At 38.7% G+C, this 12,542-nt stretch overlaps 2 protein-coding genes across 4 annotated transcripts in view; one reads left to right on the top strand and one right to left on the bottom strand.

The window, feature by feature from the left end:
- The window catches only part of itgbl1 (integrin, beta-like 1), a 55,250-nt gene extending 52,447 nt beyond the window's left edge, over positions 1-2,803 (bottom strand). The window contains exon 1 of the mRNA XM_082508317.1: positions 2,675-2,803. Coding sequence (XP_082364443.1) covers positions 2,675-2,766 — 92 coding nt within the window. The 5' untranslated portion in view covers positions 2,767-2,803. The remainder of the gene's footprint in view (positions 1-2,674) is intronic.
- A 3,053-nt stretch (positions 2,804-5,856) lies between these two features.
- The window catches only part of nalcn (sodium leak channel, non-selective), a 71,777-nt gene continuing 65,091 nt past the window's right edge, over positions 5,857-12,542 (top strand). Inside the window, exons 1-4 of one of the 3 annotated variants that reach the window (XM_082507751.1) lie at positions 5,857-6,107; positions 11,262-11,373; positions 11,574-11,635; positions 12,349-12,489. In XM_082507751.1, the coding sequence (XP_082363877.1) occupies positions 11,594-11,635; positions 12,349-12,489 (183 nt within the window). In that variant the 5' untranslated portion in view covers positions 5,857-6,107; positions 11,262-11,373; positions 11,574-11,593. The remainder of the gene's footprint in view (positions 6,108-11,261; positions 11,374-11,573; positions 11,636-12,348; positions 12,490-12,542) is intronic. The other 2 variants (XM_082507750.1, XM_082507749.1) reach the window with 2 other exon arrangements.

Raw genomic sequence — 12,542 nt, 5'->3', positions numbered from 1 at the left:
CTTGGTGAAGAGAGTCTAACTTGCTCCACATTAGAATTTTGGACTTTCCTTGGTTTTAACTTGGGTTTTGTTTAACTGTTTTTTTCTCCTTGTTACTATGTCTCCAGGGGACAGTAGTAACTTTCTTGGCTATCCAAGAAAATAAAAACTGCAAAATGTACAGTTTTAATTAACTGACTGAAGAAAGACATTGGACTGGCCATCACTTCTTACCACTTCTTCAAAGAAATTGGGCAAATTGCTCTGAGCACCAAAACCTTGCCAAAAGTATTCACTCACCCATCCACATCATTGAATTTTGGTGTTTCAATCACTTTCATGGCCACAGGTGTATAAAATCAAGTACCTAAGTATGAGAATTGCTTCTACAAACATTTGTGAAAGAATGCGTCACTCTCAGGAGCTCAGTGAATTTCAGAGTGGTACTGTGATAGGATGCCATCTGTGCAACTAGTTGAGTTGTGAAATTTCCCCACTACTAAATATTCCACAGTTAGTGGTATTATAACAAAGTGGAAGCGACAGCTATTCACCCACAAAGCAGTAGGCCATGTAAACTCACAGTGCACTATCAGGGGATGCCAAGGTTTCCATGGCTGAGCAGCTGCATCCAAGCCTTACATCACCAAGCACAATGCAAAGTGCCCAAACTAGTGGTGGAAAGCACGCCACAACTGGACTCTACAACCGTGTTTTCTAGAGCGACGACTCACACTTCTGGCAATCCACTGGATGATTCTGGGTTTGGCAGTTGCCAGGAGAACTGTACTTGTCTAACTGCACTAAGCCAAGGGTGAAGTTTGGTGGGGGGGGGGGGGGGGGGGGGATTATGGTGTTGGAGTGTTTTTCAGAAGTTGGGCTCAGCTCCTTAATTCCAGTGAAAGGAATGCTTAATGCTTCAGCATACCAAGAAATTTCAAAAATTTTTACTAGTTACTAGTCCTTAAGGACCCCAAAGTGCTTTACACATCCAGTCATCCACCCTCGTGATGGCATGCTACACTGTAGCCACAGCCACCCTGGGCGCACTGACAGAGGCGAGGACACTGGCACCACCGGGCCCTCTGACCACCACCGGGCCCTCTGACCACCACCAGTAGGCAACGGGTGAAGTTGAAGTGAAGTAGAAGTGCCCAAGGACACAACGGGGCTTGAACTGGCAACCTTCCGATTACAAGGCGACCTCCCAACTCTTGAGCCACGACCGCCATAGATAATTCATGAGATGTAGCTTCTCTCTAAGCAGCAGCAGCTGATTCATATTTTTGTTTTGTTTTTTTAAAAAGGTTGGTAGTACATTGCACTACACTGTTTAGCTTTTTAAACTTTTAAAGCTTTCAATAATAGCACAAAATATCTGAGAAGTGAGTACTCAGTCCATTTCCCATTTCTAGACTATCTTCAAAGATGTGTTTTCAGTCCCATGGCTTAGTTTTATTACATTTGAGTCATATTAGGAAACATTTTTTGCATCATTGAGTATGGGGAAAAAAAGCCTATGAGCCCCATGGGCATCATGTGACTTGTTGTTCCACAGGGGCTCCTCTTAAAGGCCTTTTAGAGAGAAAGGTGCCGATTAAAAAATAAAGCTGATATAGCGTTACCATAGTTTTATGACTACAGGTGGAGCTCTACAACCTTAATCCATGTGCTCTAAGGATATTGTGTGGGCTGAGCATAATATGGATATTGCATAGCACTCCTTGGCTGTGCTTACAGAATTGAGGTTATAACTTTGTTGCTTAGCATTTTTACACTTTTTTTAACACTGCTAGGTCAATATGATGACATAACTGGCAAACAAATAAAACACAAATTATTCAAATGTACATTGGAAAAACTGAAGAAAATATTGCAACTACCTAGATTCCCAGTAGCTGTTACTTTCTGTAATGCATGTGTGGGTTAGCTGCAGCTGTTCAATAAATATCCCCTGTACACTACATATGCAATGTAATCACTACAGAGGCACGGTGCACCTGCTAAAGAGTAAACACCCACAACTTTATGTCATCGTTAAATATTTACAGTTCTGCTAACCAGGGCTCGACTTTAGAGTAGCAAAATAAACAGAAATAAGTCTTATATTCGTTACTGTATCCAGTTTCAGTGACTGACTTGATGTACTTTTGTTTCCATTTACAGTTTGTATTTGAGGTTTAAACTTGAATGTTCGTTCTTTCGGCAAAAACAAGTAAAAGCTCTGATACAAAATAATATTCATTGCAATTACCCTTTTCTGTTTCTGGCTTTTCCTCATTATTTTGATTTTGCTTGTTGCTATAAACTGATCCCACAGCAAATCCTTTTAAACTGGAGATTTTTTTTCCCCTCACAATAAGCTCAACTGCAAAAGAATGTAAAGCTGAACTGTGCAAAAGAAAGTAAAACAAAACAGAAAAAAAGTTTGCATCCAATGTTAGACGACAGAATCCGAGACACACGCAGCATTATGATGGCAAGTAAAGTGGCATAAAGAAAACTGCACAGGAAAGAATAAAACTATAAGAGTAAACTATAGGAATAGACTTTCCTAAACTTTCCCACATTGCACTCTATAAGTGTCGCCTTTGTCAGCAAGTCTGCACCTCCCTTTTCCTTCTTGCTCTCCAAACTATCCTAAAATAAACAAGAAAAACAACAAAAAAAACCCCAAAGCTGTGTGGAAACTCACCTCACCGACTGCAACAAAGAGTCCTCAATGAAAGAGAGAAGGATCAGAAAGAACGGCAGTAACATGGACTGTACCAAAACCTCAGTGTGCATGTTTAAATCCCACAGAAAGCTGAAGTAAAGTGGCTTGAAGGAATGCCCCAATCCTTCACTCCTGAAACAGACAGGAAGAGAAGGGAGAGGGAGAGGGAAAAGAAAAGAAAAGAAAAGGAGTAAAGGAGAGAAAACGCAGCAGGCTGGCCTGAACTGGCTCGGTTCCTTCAGAGGCCAACAGTCCTCCACATACAAGTGCCTTTGATTAGTCTTGACTCTCAGACACAGTCCTGGGCAGGAGCTAAAGTAGGGAAACCTGCCAAGATGAAAAGCTAAGTCACCAGTTTGAGAAGTAATTAGAAGCAGACGGCTTCTCTAACTTTTTTTTTTGGTTTCAATCTTTCCCCTTTCCTTTTCCAGATGATCTCTCTACGTTGCAGTGTTTTTATTTCTAAGTTTTCTTCTGGTGTTTTAATAATAAATAAGATCCAGAGTCAAAGAGGCAAGCCCCCGCCCCAACATTTAGAGTGTATCCATTTGTCATAAAAGAAGCCGAGGAATTGTTCAGAGAAACTGCTTGAAGATGAATGTCTTGCTCTTATTCCCACATTATGAATTCAAATCAGTAGTTCACAAAACCAATAAGTCTTTTGTGGCAAACACAAAAACACATATATATGAACACACACAAAATGCTGTGATCTTTGTCAGTAGCTGCACAGCTTGTCCTCTAGCATCATGGTCCTTTAGGTTGAAGGAAGTGGAGGAGAAAAGGAGCAGCGGGTTGAATATTGACTAACTAAGTGTGAGCCACATTTCTGATGTTTGCACAAATACAAGAAATAAGAGTAAATCATGGCTATAGTGAGTTGACTTAGCAGGGATAATATTAAATAATGATGATAAGAATAATTATTTGAAAGCAAAGCAAACCTCTGCTCTGGCAAACAGGTATATTTCAGTATATGGTGAATTGTTAGCATGGTTCCAATTTTTTTATTGCGTGGTAGCTTTATCTATAATAATGTTATTTACCTCCAAAATAACAGGGAATTAAGGCTTTAAATAAATGGTATAGTGCACGATATTCAATGTTTTGTACAAAATAACAGTAGAATAGAAACAGAAAGTAGCATAACAGAGAAGTACTTAGGGTACTGCATAACACTGGATATAGGTGCAGTGATTTATTGAAACATATGTAAACACAAATGGAAATACAGTACATAAAGCACAAACAGAATTTATACAGTTCTAACGAGCTGCAAAGTCAATATTTGGTATGACTATCTTTATTCTTCAACATAGCCTGAACTTTCTTAGACAAGTTTTCTTGTAATAGTCTTCAGGAATAGTTCTCCAGGCTTCTTGAAGCTCTCCTGTGGATGTTGGCTGCCTTTTCCTTTTGTTCTGTTTTCTGTCAAGATGATCCCACACTGCTTCAATAATGTTGAGTTTCAGACTCTGGGGAGGCTAATCCATACTCATAGTGTTCCATAGTGTGTTTTTTCTATCCAGGTATGCTTTTGCTACATTGGCATGGAGTTTGTGATCATTGCCATACTGAAAAATAAAGCCCTTGTCAATCAGACTCTTTCCAGATGATACTGTATGGTGGATAAAAATCTGACCACAGTTTTCTGCATTCATAATTCAGTTCAATGTTGACACCACTGACTCACAGCAAATGCACTCACAAACCATAATAAAACCACTGTGTTTTACAGATTTACACTGTTGAACCTCCGTCATACATATTGACAACAATTTTGATCCAAACTTTTTAATTTGAATTCATCCCTCCATAAGACCTGTTGCTAATTATTTTCAGTCCTTCCACAGAGACCATTTCATCAATAAAGAGTAGATGGGTCAACTCAAGAGTCAGATGGATTTCTCATGTCTTGTGTCTTTGCTGGATTTTTTCCCCATTTCTTAAGGATATCACTTAAGATACTGTTGAACTACTGCACATAGTTTTTAGGACTGACATGTTGGGCTAACAGCTCTTTGGAATTCGTCTTGTTTGTGCAAAAATGCTATATTATGCCCGTTGAACTGTTATCGTTGACATTTTTAGCAGATTTGACTAAATAAATTGGAATGACTTATGTGTTTTATGACAGGTTGCTAATAAAAAGTGCCTAAAAATACAAATAACCCATAAAATGGGTTATTTGTCTGTTATGCTGTTAAATTATGCGTAGACACAACACTGGTTTATCCTTTGAATGAGTCATAGGTCAGTTTTAAGTGGCTCAACAAGACACCTGAATCTCTGCATGTAATCCAGATGCCCCACTAAATATGGCTCATACAATGCCAAAACAAAATGTAGCGCATGATACATATATTGGTTGCTCAGATGGGGTTCAGGTCAATATCACACTATCATGGCTCATTACTGAAATAGAATGAAGTGATTAGCAGGCTAAATTTCCCTACTAGAGCAATTCAGAAGATTATATTTAACAACAATGCACATCAATGGCAAATAATCAACCGGTTCTACAAGATACTGCAGCACCCCTGGGTGATTTCAAGCAACTAAATGGCAAAAAGATATTTTGGTTAAAACCAATTTGCACCTCAGTTACTGAATTTACTACGACTGAAACTACACCCACGTTTGGACAATACCCACCCATGCAATATCAAATCAGGTGAAGGCAGGTCACTTGATATATTACAGAAATTTAGTAAGAAATCCAAGTTTTCCACTTTTGTCTTTTACTTTCTATAACATGAAGAGCACAGTTGTGATTTAATACATATCCAATGGTTGTATTCTTTCAGGAGGAAGAACATTATATATATAGTATATACATTGGGTGAATGTGCAGTAGTAGCAGCAAGCAGGTGAATTCTGTACATTAATAAGAATAGACATCTGACTATTTTACAGAATAGACAATATAATCATATTTAAAATTAAAGGAATTTGAAATGTACATTGTGATAGTTATCCATTGTTAAATGTAAAATGCACATTAAATTTAATTAATTGTTAGGACAGACCTATCTTCAGACAACTGTCGCTGCATTTTTTACCGTCTTTGAGCAAATCTCTCATAGACAAGCTTTGCCAACTATTCACAACAACAACAACAACAACAATAATAATAATAGTAATAATAATAATATAGTCTGTTCAAATTAACTGCGTATCAAGCGATTACCATTAATGCAAATAAATATACTTGTATGATGTGATAGAGCAGCATGGCGATCTTAAACTGTTACCACGGAAACGGCTGCGCGCCTCCGCAGCACGCACTAGTGCTGTTGATGTGATTGCTACCTGCGCGCTCCCGCGTTCTCCATACGATCCCAACACAGCCGGAAAACAGCTGATGTCATGGACAACGCTGGACGCGGCAGATAAAAGAAACCCTCCTCTCGTAAGTGATTCAACGTGTTTCTTTTCTCTGCTTCTCCACCCGTCGCCAGTCACTTTCAGCAGTTGCGTTTTTAGGATGCGTCTGAGGCTAGGTGCAGCCGCGCGCTAGCTTACTGGTCCTCCAGGAAGTGAGGAAAATCTCATCCTCCGGAGTAGGCCCTCGTCAAACATTGCAGTGTATTTGCTACACTGTCACGTGGTCAGGTTGTTACGTATTATATAGCTTCATGTAGGCCCTATGCTTGAACATATTCATGTATATTGTTGTATTTAGCTTGTTTTTGCACCTATAGCAGCTGCTCATATTCGTTTCCATAGTAACCTTTGCTCTTCCGACGTCATTCATTCAGCTTTCAGTCATAGTATGGATATCCAGCGGTTTGACAACCATTTTACACGACGTGGGATCGGTCATATGCTGCAGCCTGTCAGTGGCTTTCCTGAAATGGTTTTAGGATTTCACAGTTGCTCGTGAGCCCCTCGTGGTTCCCAATCAGGAAACCTGATCCAGGTGTTCGTTCTCTTACATCGATTAATTAGAACATTTTCAAGGTTATATAAGCACCTCATCACAGTTTGTGCAGTTATGTTTTCAAGAAGAAACCTTAAAACGAAGGAGAAATGCTACAAACATTATATGAACATTGGCATCCTGGGGATCCACTCGTTTAAACAACTGGGCCAATATAAATTTGTTCATTTTCATTTTGCTGTAATCCCTGTAATCCCTGTAAATGTTCAGTTTTCACGGCACTATCTTGCAACATCTATCCATTGATTTGATCTGGCAAAGCAGATAAACACCAGCTACTGAAATTGGAAAATGTCAGTTTATTTGCAAAAAAGCCCAACGTCACACAACTTTTGGCTGCTACTGATGCTAATCTGTGCAGCCCTTTGGAATGCATTTGAATACAATCAGTCATTAGGTGACATACTAAGTGCTATGTGATTTTTTTTTTTAATGTTGACATCAAAAATCACAATATTTAACGTCTGTATCAGCATACACTATTTCTGAAAAAGATGAATGCGAGTTTGAAATGTGAAGTGGGTCACTCATAGTAGTAGTTACACATTTATCATCCTGCAGAGCCAGCTGTTTCATATGTGTCAAGCACTGGAGTGTCTTTTAGGTCTTTGTTTTTACTGTAATGGCTTACCACTTTACTTTTCATTGTCACCACTTTGAGCTTTTGTCAGTCTCATTTTAAATATACCCACACTACTGGCCTACCACTGAATAGTTGTGAAGGTTTGACCTAAATTGTCAGCATTCCTTTGAATTTGCTTTTCTGATCACTTTGGCTTTGTATGCAAGACAAAGTAGTGAGAATCTTAGCTTGGAACTGTTTGGGGAATTCATTTGAAGGTATAGCATTAATTTAACTTAATCAAGGCTGTAATCGCTGCCCTTGTGGGAGCTTTGTGAAATAGAAAAAAAAAATACAAACTGATGCAGTGAGTAAATGAAAGGTTTAAATACTGTTAAACTCCTTCATAAAATGTATTTTTAAAGTCTGCCTTTTAGCTCATTTTATGCATTTGGTATACAGTTAGGTCTGTATATTTTTTGTATAGTAACACATTTTTTTTTTTTTAAATTTTGCCTCTTTACACCAAGTGGATTTAAAATCAATAATCAAGATTTGATTGAGGTGACTTTCAGCTTTAATTCAAGAGGTACTTCACAAAAGTACAGCATTAGGGAACTACAGCCAGTTTTAAACAAACGCCCCTATTTGAGAGGCCCAAAATTAATTGGACAAACTAACATCATTTTAAATATCAGGGCTATTTTTAATACTTGGATGAAAATCCTGTTCAGTTAATGAATGTCTGAAATCTAGAATCCATGGACAACACCAACTGCTGCATTCCCTCTGTTAAGATGCTCTACTAAGGCTGCTGCAGCTGCTTTCATTTGCTGCTTGTTTGTAGGTCTCTCTACGTTTAGTTTTGTCAATCAGTAAGTGAAAAATATGCTCTGTAGGACTGAACACAGGTAACTGACTTGGTAATTAATGAATATCCCAGTTCTTTCCCTTGTGACACTCATAGTTTGCTTTCTGCAGTATGCTTTTATCCATTTGCAATGGGAAGCTTAAATGGATAAGTTGAGCTTTTTAACTAGAGGTGGTTAAAAAGCTCAACCCTGTGAATCTGAGCTCAGAGTAAAGCCCTGTACACTTCACAATTTACCCTACTACTGCTGTCAGCAGTCACAATATCAATAAACACTAGTGGCCCAGTCCCACTTTATTTTTACTTCAATGAAGGTGTCTCTTGATTGTAGTCTATGTTGTCTTGTCATCAATAATACCGGTATAATTTTTTACAGAACATAAAAATGCTATATAGTGATATCACTGCATTTACATTCCCTAGTGTGCACAACAACGAGACAGAGCCAGGCATGTCTGAGAGCAAGAGCCAAGTGTCAACCTCTGGTAATGATTTAGTATGTAAATATGGAGCTACTTCAGCAACCTCCAAAAAAACCCACATTGCTTTGCAAAATATGCAAGAAAATTGTTCCAGACAAGGCTTAAGGCGAAAACGCACGATTGATTACAACTAGGCAACAAAGAAGAAGGTACTAATAGCTGGTGATGTGCGACCCAATATAAACAAGAAACTCTACGTGTCATTGCTGCAAAAATTAGCTAGCTGCGCTTCATATGACAGGAAGAGCAAACGGGATGGAACTCAGAAACCGTGGAAAAGCATGGCTTTTCAAGATCCATGGCAAACTACAACAACCCAGGCAGAAAATATTTTTTAGTTTTGTGTGACAATATTGTGCAGCTACTGAAGAGTTAGGTGGCTTACTTTAGTTATTGTTAAACTAAAGTCATAAGCAGTGATTTTTTTTACTTACAATTTCTGGGAAAAACACTGCCTAATATACTTCTGTGCTTACATTTGACTTATGGTGTGTCACTATTGCACTATCATGCTTCTGCTGCTCACACCTTGTTCCATAAAATTGACACTTCATATTAGGAAGGGTGGAAAAAAATAACAGTGGCTCATTTGAAAACAAGGATGGGAAATGGCCTTCATTTACTTACACTTATAAATTCAGCTTCCTCCAAGCTGCAAGTGCCAATAAAACACTGTTCTGCATTTTTTTTTCCTGTATCATCAGAAATATTGTGATTGCAAATTTTCTTGAACTATCGTAATACAGTTATAAGGCTATTTGGCCCTAGTGCAGACTTTGATAATGACCTCCTCAAGAGTGTCCGTGACTTTGCTTCATGTTGTGAAGGGCTTGTTCTTAACCATGGAAATCCTACCACTTTTTTGATTTGACCATTTGTTATGTGTTTACCGCATAGCTCTCCGATAGGTTCGTTTGGCTTTTTCAGTTTAATGACTGCCTCTTTAACTTATATCAACAAGTCTTTGGACCTCATGTTGTAGTAGTATTTTTTCAGAGAATAACAAGGGGATGGGCCTCAACTGGTCGTGAAACTGTTTGTCAGTCAATTGTCCAGTTACTTTAGAGCTTCTGACAATGTGGGGTTATTGTATGTATAAAAAGGTCTGTAATTCCTGAACAGTTAAGGCATTTATTTTGCTAAACATCTTGAATTAAAGCTGAAAGTCTGTACTTCAATCATGTCTGGATTAGAGCAGGGCGATATGACCAAAAATATTTATCACGATATACATTTGAAAATTTGCGATAATGATATAACTGACGATATAATTGACACTAGACAAAATACTTTACAACTCCACAACTTTATTCGTGCCAAAAAAAAAAAAAAAAATCAACGTATTTTCACTTAAACAAGCAGCTGTTTTTTATATGCATTAAATTTATATAAAGATTTAACAGTGCAAATGCAAATTCCTTGCTGACAGTTTAACCAAAAGGCATTCCCAGTGGAAATTGGCTGACATATCCTCAGCGTAACCATGTATAATATCCACAAAACTTAAAAAGAGGTTATACACACACAATACGGTAATATTATGTGGAAGCACAGTACGTATCACTCCACGAGGCTCCTGCCTACGATAGCCGTAATGCCCATCAAGCGGAGCAGGTTCGTAGCTTAGCAAAGTCGTACTAAAACATTTTCCAGCGCCGTGTACCACATAAAATCATTTCGAGGTCAGTAAACACAACCAGAATTCATACATAAGGCACACGGGATTATAAGGGGCACTGTCGATTTTCAGAAAAATCAAAGACACTATATGAAAAGTGCCACTAACTTAAAAAAACCTTTTTCATAAGCAACCATACAGGGGATTTGTGCTAGAGCAGCTATGAATACCTGAGTATCATTGTAGGTTATGGTTAAGAGATAAAGAATTGAACAAATGACATGCATGCCCACATCTACAAAAGTATTTCTTGTGTCTTGAAAGAAGATGCTGCTCTCAAAATGCACTCAAAAATAGAAGTTCAACAAAGAAAGTTTGCATACTCAAACAAATACTCACAGTTACAATTAATGTGCCCAGAGATCACATTTTTTCCTGTGAGGAACATGTCCTTTCTCTAAATGGGAAAGTAATTGCAGTCTATGCCACCTATACTCCCACATAATAGCACTTAGACCCTGTAATTTTGTTTTCACTCTTCCTCACGTCTCCATCTGCATATGTTAAGTGTAGCAATTACACTGGGAAATTGCTTCTAACTACATGGGGTTTGTAGCATGGATGGACAGTTTCTTTTCTTGGTGGGGGCATAAATAGGAAACAAGGATGTGATACCGTTACATTGTTCTGCCTTCGTTCCAATCCTAACTTAGAGTTCTGTTTCAAAGAGGAGATTTTTTACAATTTTTATTTAATCATCAAAGTATGTTTACATATTTTTTGCATCATATGTCAGCCAGCAAAGGTCAAGTAAAAATGTAATGTAATCAAGTCATTGGGGCAGCAGCTGTTGTTGCATTTGCATATGCTGTTAGCTGTTTTACATGCACACATATGTGTGTGCGCGCACACACACACACACAAGTGCAAGACATGCTTTTTCTTTTCATCTCTGTTCAGTCAGCTTAACTGACTTACTCTAAAATTGACATTGTGTTTTTAAAATATGTGCCGAATATGACATAAAAATGTTTTCTTATCCCTTTTTACTGCTCTTATGATTGCTACCGTTCACTGATTGCTGCCGCAGGACCTCAAGGCCTTTAGGACAATCTCCTTTTTGCATCTCTAGTCTGTCTCTCTGGTTGGTTTCTCCACCCCTTTGTGACCTGGGGATGAACGCACCAATGAGGAGCCTCACAGTGAGTCCCCGTGGTCCTCTTCCACCCCATCTTCTTTTTCCACAACACCTCACTCACTCACTCACAGAGTGTGTCGCATATATGCCTTGATGTCAGACGTGGTGGGCATTCCTGTCTTTATGAGCGTACTGTAGATGTGGGTAGTGTACTGTATACCATATAAGCCATAATGTTGACTAACTGTTGTGTGTTATTTACAGGGTATGCCTGATCGCATGTTATGTGCAGTGCTGGAGCAATTTCAGCTTTACTTTTCCCTTTGGTATGTGCGCTTTGTCTCCATTCAGAGTGTCATTTTTTCTTGTGTTCTTAGGTTAAAATGGCCTGTAAAGTTTTCTTTTTTCTGCATACATACATTCGCACAAAGATACAAACAAATGCTGACATGCACAGGTAACACTTGGTCACACCCCCGGACAATGTACAGCATATTTTACTGGCACTTTGGTGTTCGATACAGGGAAGATCATGCGTGATCTTTTCAAATGGTAAGTTACTGGAGCTGTTCCAACGTAATACACTTGTTCTGTGTTCCATGTGTGCTGCGTTGTGTATCACGGTGGCCATTCAACAATGCAACGCATTCAGTTTTAATCACCAAAAATCTGCTCTGGCAATTCAAGTCAGGGAAGTTTACTCTTCGGACTAGACATTGCAGGAAATTTTGATGCTACATGTAAAAACACCCAGAAGCCACTCCTGATACACGTCTCATTTACTACTATTTAATACACTAGATTTCTGCATTGGTTAACTATGTACATTTTTAAGAGGTATAGTGATTGTTGGCAGGCCAAGTGCCTTGCACCTGCACTTTTTTAAGTATGTCTTAAATAAATTTTTATATTATAATGATATGATTAAAGTTTTGAAAAAGTTGTAGTGCCACTGCCCAGACTTGGATGCAGCCAGAGTATTCCCCTGTTCCTTGTTTATCTTTGGTCACTGTGTGGTCTGCCTCCCTCCCTGTGTCAGATCCACTCTTTGTATAGCACAGCAAGCCCCAGCATGCTGAAGAGGAAACAGAGCTCACGGGTCGAGGCCCAGCCCATGACTGACTTTGGGCCAGATGAGACCCTCGCGGACAGTGCTGACATTTTCTGGATAAATAAACCAGTGAGTGTACGCGTGTGTCTGGCTAAGGACAACATTAAGAATACAGAAAGATA

This window comes from Aulonocara stuartgranti, assembly GCF_965226115.1.
Source record: "Aulonocara stuartgranti genome assembly, chromosome: 16".
In the NCBI taxonomy this organism is placed as follows: Eukaryota; Metazoa; Chordata; class Actinopteri; order Cichliformes; family Cichlidae; genus Aulonocara; species Aulonocara stuartgranti.
The sequence above is the reverse complement of the archived record's forward strand: the minus strand, read 5'-3'. Positions and strand labels throughout refer to the sequence as shown.